The sequence below is a fragment of the Cornus florida genome, unplaced genomic scaffold, assembly GCF_030987335.1.
Source record: "Cornus florida cultivar Cherokee Brave unplaced genomic scaffold, ASM3098733v1 CherokeeBrave_3.0.0_Hap2_Chr10, whole genome shotgun sequence".
Classification (NCBI taxonomy): domain Eukaryota; kingdom Viridiplantae; phylum Streptophyta; class Magnoliopsida; order Cornales; family Cornaceae; genus Cornus; species Cornus florida.
The window spans coordinates 106,178,764-106,191,619 of NW_026775580.1; the positions used below are offsets into that span (position 1 = coordinate 106,178,764).

The window sequence follows — 12,856 nt, forward strand, 5'->3', positions numbered from 1 at the left end:
ATATATATATATATATATATATATATATTGGAAGTTAAATTAATTAACGTATACATTCTACCTCCACCACCTATGTTTGAACTCCCAATCTTTCCGAAGAATAATACTCATTTGGTCTTAATCATCTAACAAGTACCTATTAGAATAATAAAATTAATCATATCACAATTCAAACTAAATAAATAAAATAAAAATAAAAATTTCAAATTCATGTCCACATCAAAATAATCGAACTACCATTAATTCTCCAAGCCAATATTAGCCGACTTTCAAAGCAAATAAAAGGACCCATTGACCAAGGGTGCATACATACCGAAGCACAAACCTCACACCAACAACATGGCCAATATACCGAATAAAATAAATAAATAAATAATTTAACCTTTATGTACCAAATTTAGATTTGATTAGTAACCCTCAAAATTTTTCTAGCTGGTGATGTTTTTTTCTACTTCATTCAAATGAGACACTAATCCTACACCAGTGACACTAATTTAATTATGCTCATTTCCTCAAAATAAATTCAAATAAAATAATTATAATTTCAAATTTATAAAGTACTCAACATTAGCCCTGATATCGCTAGGTTACTGAATGAGTATTTTTTATTTTTTTTGATAAGTAAAAGTTATTTTACTGAATGAGTATTATTTTATAATATGATAAAATCATAAAATTTAGTGGATGTTTAAGGGGTGGCTAACACCTTATCCTGACATAATAGAATCCCTGATTTTATAAATCTCGGCGACGTTGACTCACATCGAGAGCCTTTTCAAAAATTATTTTAAAAAAGACTTAAAAAATTATATTTTGTGAAAAATCTAATTTAAAGGTGACAACTTCGTGACTTTTTACACAAGTCCCTACTTCAAATTTTCATTTTTCACTTTAAGTTTACATTTCATTGAGTTTCGTTCCATTTTAAACTCACACTTTCTAAATCGCTTTATTGAAATAAATGCAGTTCAAAATCCAAAAGATGCATATTTTTACTAAATTTAGAGTACAGTTGAGAAACAAAACCCTTTTATAAACATAATATGGTTGGTTATAATTTACGACATTTACCATAATGTAATTTCAGTTTAAATCATATAATTTTAATTTTTTGCTGAAACTTAATCAGTCTGATCTAATCTTTTTTAATAATCATTTAACTAATGTTATCATAAGAATCTCTGACGAGCTCTCATTATGTAGCCAATGAATTAAAAATATATTTTTTATCATTGACTAAATAAAGAGAGTTTAGGACTTTGACACGAGAGGAATCTCATAATAATATTACCCTGATCATTTCAGTTTGGCTAGTTAATAGCCATGGTCGAAAAGTTAAACTACCTGATTCAGTAGTTCTTAAGTATAAATAGAATAAGCGAATTTAGTAACTATTTTAAAAACAAAGATGTATTAAATATTCCACCTAACTTTTCGCAAATCTTAAAATAAAAAAAAAAAAAAATCTAATGCCACAAAATAGCATGATTAGCATTAGTGTCAGACATTATACCCCCTATGTTCAGGCGTGGAAGCCAATCACAAACATAATAATTAAGGATGGCAATATGTTCCGTAGGGATGGACGGGTACCTGTCTCGTTTATAGTAATTTTGGAGGACCGTTTAGCTTATTTGGTTAGGGAGCTGAATTTGGGGCAGGGACGGGAGAGGTCACCCTGCCTTGTCCCGTCTAGATAGGTAAATTATCAAATTACCCTTATTTTCACATTCACTTACTTTCTCAACCGTTTTAGTGAGTAATTGAGCCCTACGAGTTAAGAAAATACTCGTACCCTTAAATTTTATTTTAAATTATTAATTACCTTTTTTTTTTTAATGATTTTTTTAATAGTTATATAATTGTATTTAAGGAAAAAAAAAAAAAAAAAATGAGAAGAAATTATAGAACTAAACGGGACGAAGCGGGTGTCCGCGGAGTAAAAAAATTAAATGGGGTAGGAATTCTCCCGTTGAGGTGGTTTTGGGCGGGAACAAGGTAGGAATTTCTAAACGATTGTAGGTGCGGAGGATGGCACCCCTGCCCAACCGCCTCCGCTACCGTATGTAATAATAATTCAATCGCAAAACAACAATAACACAATATTTAACATGGTTTCGCTCCACCCAGCCTACCTCCATGGAAAGAAAAATCCACCATCATTAATGAAGTTCTTAACTATAAACCATTACAAATCAAAGCCCAACCCAATAAGAATTTAGAACATGCATAACAATAACACCTCTAGATATGTGTGTCATATTTAGTTCCTGAAAATGCTAAAAAGCAAAAACACATGCCCAAGAGTTTACCAGATAACTATGATTTGGCGATTACTAATCATGAAAATGGCCTTAAATGAATCTTAACCCAAAGAGTTCAAATACTCAAAGCTCAAATATTTAAAATGCTACAATCATCATTTGAGAAAGTTATGGTACAAAAATTGTGGACTATTCTTGTTGGTATAGTACTGACACGATTGTATTCCATTTTTGGAATATGAAACAAAACTTCGCTAACAGGCCAAGCAACGCACAAAAGCAGAACCTTGAGATCACAATAACAAAATCAACCACCTCTCGAACTTGCCAATCTACAACCTGTTGTTTCTCCATACACATGCATCAATAACTTGGATGCGAAACACGTATATGAACACTTCAACTGTCATTTGCTCAGTTCATTCCGCCTTTTCGAGTGTGTGAATGCCAAGGTTAATATGTCTAGACCCGTCCAGTATCCCCTTATCAAATAGGCAATGGAATGGAAAAAACAGTGTCCGGATCACGACACATCAATGCTCTTGCCTTTCTATATTTTTGCTGCTCTTCTTGGTTTTACCTTTTTGGATGCTTTTTTTCTTTTTACAGAACGTGATTCTTCCCCATTAATTAATATTTCATCTACATCCGCTGCTTCAATGGGAGGTACATCGCCAAAAACTTTTGTTTAAGCAAAATTCACATGCTTAGACCAATCAGAATTGAAATCCATAAAAAATAAAGTATGCAGTATATCTATAAAGGACATGTAAATGCTCTTTCCTTTTGCCTTTTTGCTCTTTTTCTTGGTTTTACTCTTCTTGCTTCCGCTGTTTTCTTTGGATGCCTTTTTTCTTTTTACAGGCAGAGATTCTTCCCGGCCGATTAATATTCCATCTACATCTGGAGCTTCAATGGGAGGTAAACCGCCAAAAACTTCTGTTTAAGCAGAATTGACACACAGTACACTTGGACCAATCAGAATTAAACACCACAAAAGATCAAGTTTACAGGATTCCTAAATATTCAGTACCATAAATAAAAAATAAAAAATAAAAAATAAAAGGGGGCAAGAACAACAAAGAAGAGGCGGGAAAGAGGAGCTAGCAGACCATCAAGCCAAGCAAGTGGATAAGTCCAATCCAAACCTAACCCAAAGACAAGATCCGGAAAAGTTCATGATAGGACATGCAGCAGAAGTTTAACTCTTTGCATTGCAACTGAAAACCAACAAATGTGATTGGTTCCGAATGTGACAAAAAAACCCCAGAACCTAGCAATTCTTTGCTATAGTTAACCAACAGGTCACCAAATGGATCTGGTCATGTGATTTTGAGAGAAACTTTACAAGGCCTGCAGAAGAATATTGGAAAACTATTTCCCTATTTTTCCTTTTTGCAATGCAATATCGAAGATATGTATTCAGAATAATGGGATAATACGATTGTAGGGAAAAGGACAGAACATAAACACAAATAGAATATAGGCGGTTCAATGTTCTTTTATGGTGGCAAGCAAAATGTGAGAGAACTGAGTATGATAGTTTTGGTCATATGCAGCTACAACCAATAATCTCACACAAGTCAGGAAACATGACGTGGTCCTTATTAAGGGTAATGCTAAAAGAAGGTGAAAACCAAAACTAAGATTAAGATAGTTAAGAAATATATGATAGCAGTAGTTTCATGTAGTTGACCACTAATAGTTGGAAAAAGGCTTTGCTGACATTCAGTTGAATTAATGTTCATTTATGGTAATATCATATACAAAATTTCCTTCGGGGAGACCTTTGTTGATGACTCCCAAGTTTTGCAAGCGACTCCATTTTCATTTTGTTAGATAGGACTATCTCAAGGCATCATGGAAGGATGCAGTTCTTTCACAGTTGCTGATGCTAAATCCACCTCTCTATTGATACCTATTTTTCTGGTATTAGAAAACATAAAAAGAACACATATACAATGAGCTTACCTAAATGCTATTTAGGATAAGCCAAAGAGAGACTAACCTTCATTGCTAAAATTTGAATCAAAAACAACATTTGTGAGATGCTGCTTCAAGAAAACCTGCGTCCAAATTTGTAAAAAAATTAAAATGATGTGAAGAGCACAAACTCAGAAATGTAATTATTGACCCAAAAAAATACTTAGAAATGTCATTTCACTAGGTTCATCCCAGAATACAGATTTTTTTAATAAAAAATGACTTGCGCTTACTCCAAGACAAATAGAACTCTAAGCACCACACTGAATATATAACTCTAGTCGTTACAGGTACAGTATAAACAGCCATCACTGCAAATGCAAGAGCAGATAGCAGCCAAATGAACTGCTTTTGGACAAACTAGAAAAAGCCATGAAGATGCATTTTTCTCCAACCAAGCTTAAATCTCCCACCAAGGCCATCATCACATTTAGGGCCCTCATGCTTTTCCACTCCCAAGCCCAAAAAAGGAGGGGATTAAGCATACAGCCAGAAACATCTAAGGCTCTTCCCTACCCAGACACCATGAATGCTAACATTTGAGCTTGGCGAAGGGAATCCACTAGTATCTTTTTTTCTTTTTTCTTTTTTCTTTTTTTTTTTGATAAGTAAAGGGAATCCCCTAGTATTGATAACTCTCCCCACATTACCAACATGAATGCTATTTTTATTTATTTTTATATAATTATCCTGCAAAATTCATGACCTAAACTTGTTAAGAATTCCTACAGAATGAACGGAGTCCATAGGTAATTTTAGGTCATAAAAAGAAGGCTTTGTAATATAACAATTCAATATTATCAGAAGAACAAGGAAATTATATAATCAGTACAACTTACACATACGTTGTTCTTGACCACAAATTCAAGTAAATTCATATTTTGATTGGTCAGGCCATAGTATAAATTTATAATAAGACTTTATATCATTACAAAACCATAACCATATGCTCAGACAACCCCCAACCACCACCCCCCACCCACCCACACACACACCAAATAAAAGAAAATAATAACAACAACAACTTCCGGACAAACTGGAAGCTTTCAGCATTGACAATAGATATGTCGAATAATAGTTTGATAACATACCGCAGAAAGAAGTTGTCTCGACTTTATACCCCAAAGTCGCAAATAGTTATCCAGTCCTGGATAAACAAGCAAGTTTTTCACTTCAGTGGTTGCAAGAGAAATTTATTATAATTTTTTAAAATAAACAAAAAATATATGCTTCTAATTTGTAAAAGAAATTATGCAGATATCTAATAATTTGACAATAGATGTGTCGAGGTAGTAAGCCTCAAGTCAATTAACCCTCAAACTATCTGTTTTCAAACAAGAATAGAATAGAAGAAAGTTAATAGGTGACACAAGGTTATATATTGTACTTAGAAATATTATGCAACTGTTTGGACCAACAGATGAAAAGATGTCTCCTTAAATTTGCTCCACAAGGATTCTTCAACTTACAACACAATACAAGCACCAGAGGCCAAAATCAAAATCCACATCATGTCCCTAAACAGGGAAAACAGAATCTGTTAATTATGTGATGAGTGTGTAGAATACCCACCGCATGAGGCTATCACTGGGTGTTCCGGATGCCTGGCTATGGCTCTTATACTTCCAGAACATTTCCCCAAAAAGCATCCTAATAGTTTCCCTGCAACACCCATAGATAAGAGTCACGAACAGTAAATCTTGGCAATTTACCAAATATATAAATCTCAGTATGATAGGCTTCACAACCAGGTCCAACAAATAATGGTCATGCTTCAAGGTTTCAAACAAACTGATTTCGAATATCTTTTCGGGAAAAAAGAAATGAAAAATTGAATATGGTCTTCTATGAGTATCAAAATCATTCCACGTCATTGGAAGAATTCAATCAATCAACGCAACCAGAAGTGATGTGAAAACTCCATAAGCATTGTAAGAGTATAATGTGTGTAAAATATGACCAGCAATCAACAATGGGAAGCAAAAAAATCATAATAGACACAATATGATCAGCTTAGAAGTACTACCTCACAGGTTGGGTTCTAGGCATAATGCATATGTGTATGAGCAAATTCACACGGTGAAGACAATATTAATCATCCCAGACAAGTTGACAAACCTACGAATGAGTTACTTTACTGATAAGGTATTTGAGGATGTATTGGAAGTATTTGGGAACAAATCAACTACAAATAGCCAGGAAAAACCCGGATGGAGCACGACCCACCCAACTACTTCTGTAAACAATGGGGAGGTTTTGTGCTATGCAGCATCCGCGGCTATGGCAACGCTTCATTATCCAAAACTTTGAACCAAATAATAATAGAAATAACAATATGCCCAACAGTAAGATCATTTTTGAGATTTGAAATCATCATCTTAAACTTTATTTCTCAATTAATAACTTACAACAAAGGTGAATCTTACCATTATGCATTTTATATCAAACCTTCTTCCAAGCAGGCTTCTTCAAACAGTTTGCTTATAAAATTTATGGAAGTCCAAGAGAAACCTGCTTCTACCATGAAGCAATAATATTTCAAATTCTAAAAGCAAGGTGCGCTTATTAATTCAATACAAAATGAACAGCGAGAGAAGCTGTTTGCCTTCAGGAGATTAAGATGGATGTGACATCTATGGAGGTGAGAAAATCTAGGATCGAGGTATGTTGAAGAGGTTGTCAACAATGGGTACTCTTTCTTTGTGGGACAATAGGGTGGATCAGAAAACTGATGAATGGAGAAGGTTCTATTTGTTTCAGATCATATTACAAATTACAAACTCAAAGGATGTTCATTTGGTCCTTCATGGGTGTATATGGACCCGTTGAGGATGCCCACATGGGTGAGCTTTGGGATGATCTTATGAAAGTAAAAAAAGCGATGGGAGAAGCCTCGGTGTATGGGGATACTTCAACATTATCCCCCAAAGCACTGGCATCACCAAATATGGAGTCCACTTTCTGTCCTGAGATGCAAAATTACACTCTGGCTGGCTGTGCACGGCAGGCTCTCTACCATGGATCGAAGCAGAATGAGGAATGTTAATGGATCGAGGGTTTGCCACCTCTGTAACTTGGTCAACGAGACCCATGATCATCTCTTCTTTGCTTGCACCTTCACAATACCAATCTGGATCCATCTTCAATACATAGCTGGATTCTACGCCCCACCCTCATCATGGTATGATTTCGTCCTTTGGGCCTCTCACCATTGGGCAAGACGGGATCAGAGAATGTCGGTGAGAAGCTCGTGCTCTCCACCGCCGTCAATAAAATCTGGATGGAGCAAAACAGCAGGGTGTTCACGAATCAGAGAAACGGTGATCTTAAGGCAAATCACAGACATGGTCAGGCAAAAATTACTATCTATTAGCATTAAAGACTCACCTTATGCAAGGAAACTGGCGTGAGATTGGGAGCTACCGGCGTATATCCTGAGGCCACCGGCGGAGCCTCCAGATCAAGCAGCTTAGGGCTATAGCTTCGGCTAGAGAAAGCCCTTCAATTTACACCGGATTGATTATAAGCTTTGACAGGGATAGTCTTTGATTTTGCCCTAGACTAAACATTGTCAATGCTTCTGTTCGGCTAGGCCCAGTGATAGGACTTCATTGTTGGTTTTTTGTTGGGCTCAGTCCACTAATCGTGGGCTGGCCTTTATACATTACTAACTTACCTTCCCAAAAAAATTGGATATTTTTATAAAGACTATAGTACCCTCGTATTTCCACATATATACACCCAAATCCCTAAGACGAAGATGATAATGAAAGAAATCACAGAAATATCTTCAGAAAGGGGTTTTTTTCAGATAAACCCTATTTCACCTTGAGCTTCCACAACCCTCTCCATCTCCATATTCATCTTCCGACCCTCAGTCTGGATAATATCAGGTGAGTCCTCATCTTCATCAATTGTTATATACATGAATATATTTGCATTTATTACAATTTTCATTATCTAGTGTCACCTGTAGTGTAATTTATTCCGTCTTTCTCTTAGATAATCCTACAAAGAAACTGATGATGGAACCCAATTTCTTGTTTTCTTCCCCAAGGACTTTGCCATACACTACCTCTTTGCCCTCCTTCTTCTCTTACAGAACTTCTTTGCTTCAAAAACCAAATTCTTTTGTAAAAACACATCTCTCAATCTCTTCAACACAATCAGAAAAGACACCATTTCTGGGAAAAAGTTTGGTTTTAAAGGAGAAAAAAGCTGATTCGAGTAACCTAAGAAAAACCCATGTTCCATTTGGTCCAATCAGAGCGATTGTTAAGAGAAGGAAAGAGCTTCCCTTTGATAATGTAATCCAAAGGGACAAGAAGCTCAAGTTGGTTATGAAAATTCGGAAGATTCTAGCGAGCCAACCCAATCGAACAATGGCGCTTCGCGAGTTGGGTAAATTTAGAAGAGAATTGGGTCTCGATAAGAAGAGGCGATTTATTGCTTTGTTGAGAAAATTTCCAGCAATATTTGAGATAGTGGAAGAAGGGGCTTATTCGCTTCAGTTCAAATTGACACCTGAGGCGGAGAGGCTTTACTTGGAGGAGCTGAAGATTAGGAATGAGATGGAGGACTTGCTGGTTGTCAAATTGAGAAAATTATTGATGATGTCTATAGATAAGCGAATTCTTCTGGAGAAGATTGCCCATCTGAAGACTGATCTCGGGCTTCCTTTAGAATTTCGTGACACAATTTGTCACCGATACCCACAGTATTTTAAGGTTGTTGCAACTGGACGAGGCCCTGCACTAGAACTAACTCACTGGGATCCTGAACTTGCTGTTTCGGCTGCTGAGCTTGCGGAGGAAGAAAATCGAGTTAGAGAGCTGGAAGAGAAAGATCTAATTATAGATAGACCACTGAAGTTCAACAGAGTGAAGCTGCCAAAGGGTCTTAATCTTTCGAAAGGTGAGATAAGAAGGATTTCTCAGTTTAGAGACATGCCTTATATCTCACCTTATTCTGATTTCTCTGCATTGAGGTCTGGTACACTGGAAAAAGAAAAGCATGCTTGTGGGGTTGTTCATGAAATCCTGAGCCTCACTGTTGAGAAGAGAACTCTTGTGGATCACTTCACTCATTTCCGAGAAGAGTTTAGATTCTCTCAGCAGCTAAGGGGAATGTTGATAAGGCATCCAGATATGTTCTATGTCTCCCTAAAAGGGGATAGGGATTCAGTTTTCCTCAGGGAAGCATATCGCGATTCTCAATTGGTGGAAAAGGACCGGTTGTTGCTCATCAAGGAGAAGCTTCGGTCGCTTGTTGCTGTTCCGCGATTTCCAAGGAGGGGAGTTCCAAGAACTGATACTGATGGTACAGAGGGAACTGATGGGCCAGAAGAAGGAAGTGGGAAGGAGGATGGAGAAGAATGGTCTGATGTTGATAATATGAATGATGAATTTGATGATGGTGAGGATGATTATGAAGACGATGAGGATGACTGGAGTGACGATGATGATATGCCCCCAGACTTCGAAGAAGATGGTGGAAATGTGAATGCTGAACTGAGCAAACCAACTAAACAGGTAGATAAGTTGACAAAGAATGAAGAGAAGGAGCTTGTTCCCGCGTTTCCAGATGGTCGGCCAAGAGAACGCTGGTAAATGTAGTAGAAATTGACATATATTTTAAAGGCTCCGATCTGGGAATATTCATCCAAAGGTCTCTAAAGTTTTTCCCTTGGACCTAGTTTTAAGATATCTTCCCTCATTCTAGGAGGAGAAGAATTTACTCCTGTGGTGGTTCTGTGGCTCTTTGCAAATGTAACTCCTGGATCACCTTCCCCACTTTTGAGGTCCAAGAAAGTGCTAGAGAAAAGAGTTTTACAGTTTTCAATTATTTTCTTCTCTTTTTTCTGTGTAACATAATTGTTCGCACTTGCATATTTATGAGAGCACTAAACATTTAACTTTTGTACCTGCTAAATCTACTAGGTTTGCTTTTTACAAGTACAGTACATGTGACATTTTTGTTAATATTTGTTAGAATGTTTATATCCTCCATAATATTGGGTCCTTATGTAATTACCCATAATAATTAGGCTTATTGTGTAATTAAGCAATATTGTGTAATTAGGGTGTATAACCCTTGTTCTGTATATAAGCCTCACAAGAGAAGGCTGAATACAACACACAGAACATACATTACTCTCTCTCTCTCTCTCAATCTCTCATGAATCTGAACATGGTATCAGAGCAATATAGATTCATGGGTGTGGGAAACGACAAGTGTGTTGCCCTTGTATGAGATTGGACTCGCGATTGGAATCGTGAGTGTGTTGTTGGCGTCTTTGCCGGAAGTTATTGTCGCCGGTACGCTGAGAAGATCACTCGGAGTCATCATCGTCCTTCGTCGCCGTCAGATTTGAAGCCCGTAATCGTCGTCGTCAGATCTGCAGCCTTCTTCGTCGCCGTCAAATCTGAAGCCCCTTGGCCGTTTGTGTTGTGCTGTGTTGATCATAAGCAAGCTCGCCGACATCCACCGTTGTTGTTTGCAGAGGTCAGGCTTCATCGATTCGTCCTTTTTTCTCGGTCGGAAGTTGCGGAGGTTCTGATTCGGTATGGTGTCGCCGCTGTGTGCTTGCCGGAGTCTGTTGGTGGTTGTGAAGAAGAATAGCCCTGTTTGGCTACGCGGCTATGTTATTCCAACCCTGGTTTACTAAAATCGGGGTAGCAGAGACCTGGTTTAGATCCGACCTGGTTGCCCAGATCCGACCTGGTTGCCAAATCCGACCCGGTTGCCGATTTTGCATTTTTTTTTTTCCCCAGGTTCGTCTGGTTTTTTTTTTTTTTTTTTTTTTACCTTTTCCATGGCTTGCAGTTCAGACCTGTTATCTTCTAGTTCCTTCAATCCTCCCATGATTTCAGTCAAGCTTAATGGAAAAAATTACATCTTATGGGCCAAGTCAGTGGCCATTTTCCTGAAAGCCAAAGGCTTTGGTGCTCATTTGGTTCAGGACAAACCCAAAAGCAGTGATGCTGATTTCAGTTCATGGGAACAAAGGGATGGTCAAATCATCTCCTTAATGCTGAATTATATTGAATCTCATATTAGCTCCAACTTATTATATCTGGACACTGCCAAGGAGATATAGACCCGACTCCAACAGTTATATTCCGGTGCTGGTAATATAACTAGAATTTATGAGGTGTGTAGACAATTTTTTGATCTCCAGCAAAGGACTCACAGTTTAGAGGAATACCTCTCACGGGCAATGGGACTTTGTGAAGAAATGAATATATATCAACCCATCACCTCTAATGTGAAAAACATGCAGCAGCAACGTGAGGATTTTAATGTTTTTCGGGTTCTTACAGGATTGTCACAAGAGTATGAACCTATTCGTGCACAGATTTTGGGGAGCCCTGCACTTCCCTCTCTACCTGATATGTTATCTAGACTCCAGCGTGCCACTTTATCTAGTGGCGCTTCAGGAGGTGCTTCCAGTGGTGTCACTGCTCCTCCTAGCAGTGAACGTTCTGTTTTAGTTGTGAACCAGGGTGGCTTTCAGTCTTCTCGTGGTGGTGGTGGTCGTTTTACTCGTGCCGTGGCCGTGGTCGAGGCAGAGGTCGAGACTCAAAACTTTGCACTCACTACGGTCTTATTAATCACACTGTCAATTACTGTTGGGATCTTCATGGGAAACCACCACCTTCTTCCTATACACATCAGGTGACTTCTAATGATGGAGATTCTTCTCACTCTGCCACACCCACTGCTTCACATGTGGCTGTTGAGACTGCTATGGTCACGATTCCCCGCGATGAGTATGCTCAGTTTCTATCTCAACAATGGCCTTTCGCCTCATCTTCCATGAGGTCCTTGGCCAATCAGGTAGTGCCCCTGCATGTCTTTTGTTCTCTAGTCAGTGTCATTGGATTCTTGACTCTGGCGCATTCGATCACATGACTGGTAGTTCTCATCTCTTATCTGATTTTCAATATGTTCCTTCCTCTCAAAATGTTACTCTTACTAATGGATCATCAACTAAAGTTTTGGGTTTGGAAACTATTCATCTTACCTCTTCTATGTCCCTTTCCTCTGTGTTATATGTTCCTCAATTCCCTTTTAATTTGTTGTCCATTAGCAAAATTACTAAATCTCTTCACTGTTCTGTTACATTTTATCCCACATGTTGTCTTTTTCAGGATCTCAAGACGAAGAAGAGGATTGGTATGGGACATGAAGTTGGTGGCTTGTATTACTTCGATCTTGCACCATCTCCCACGGCTCTTTAATCATCTTTGTCTTCTTTCTAGTGGCACTGTCATCTCGGCCACCCATCACTATCAGTTCTACAGCGTCAAGTCCCCGATCTTAGTCGTGTTGAGTCCATGTCTTGTGAAACATGTCAACTTAGTAAGCATTGTCGTGTATCTTTCAAGCCAAGGGCTAATAATCGTGTTACTAGTCCTTTTCAATTAGTTCATTCAGATGTATGGGGACCAATAAAACATATTTATATTAATGGATTTCGTTATTTTATGACCTTTGTGGATGATCATTCTTGGATGACTTGGTTGTTTTTAATAAAAAATCGTTCTGAGTTTTTTTCTATTTTCAAAATATTTCGCAAAGAAATAAAAACTCAATTTGGGTGTTCC

At 37.7% G+C, this 12,856-nt stretch overlaps 2 protein-coding genes across 4 annotated transcripts; one reads left to right on the forward strand and one right to left on the reverse strand.

The window, feature by feature from the left end:
* Positions 1-2,074: 2,074 nt before the first annotated feature.
* LOC132276760 (uncharacterized) lies at positions 2,075-7,796 on the reverse strand. 3 transcript variants are annotated; one of them, XR_009470924.1, is made up of 6 exons: positions 7,635-7,792; positions 6,674-7,523; positions 5,820-5,909; positions 5,339-5,394; positions 4,273-4,330; positions 2,075-4,172 (listed from the first exon to the last, which is right to left on the reverse strand). XR_009470924.1 is itself a non-coding variant. In XM_059778353.1 (6 exons), exons 2-6 carry the CDS (start codon positions 6,681-6,683, stop codon positions 2,953-2,955), a joined length of 465 nt encoding a protein of 154 aa, XP_059634336.1. In that variant the 5' UTR covers positions 6,684-7,523; positions 7,635-7,792; the 3' UTR covers positions 2,108-2,952. The 3 variants fall into 3 exon arrangements, 2 of the variants coding, with proteins under 2 accessions (XP_059634335.1, XP_059634336.1); XM_059778353.1 differs by having other exon boundaries at positions 2,108-3,203; XM_059778352.1 differs by having other exon boundaries at positions 2,107-3,203; positions 5,820-7,523; positions 7,635-7,796.
* A 219-nt stretch (positions 7,797-8,015) lies between these two features.
* LOC132276761 (protein WHAT'S THIS FACTOR 1 homolog, chloroplastic) lies at positions 8,016-10,201 on the forward strand. The gene is made up of 2 exons (XM_059778354.1): positions 8,016-8,140; positions 8,250-10,201. Exon 2 carries the CDS (start codon positions 8,270-8,272, stop codon positions 9,854-9,856), a length of 1,587 nt encoding a protein of 528 aa, XP_059634337.1. The 5' UTR covers positions 8,016-8,140; positions 8,250-8,269; the 3' UTR covers positions 9,857-10,201.
* Positions 10,202-12,856: the final 2,655 nt, after the last annotated feature.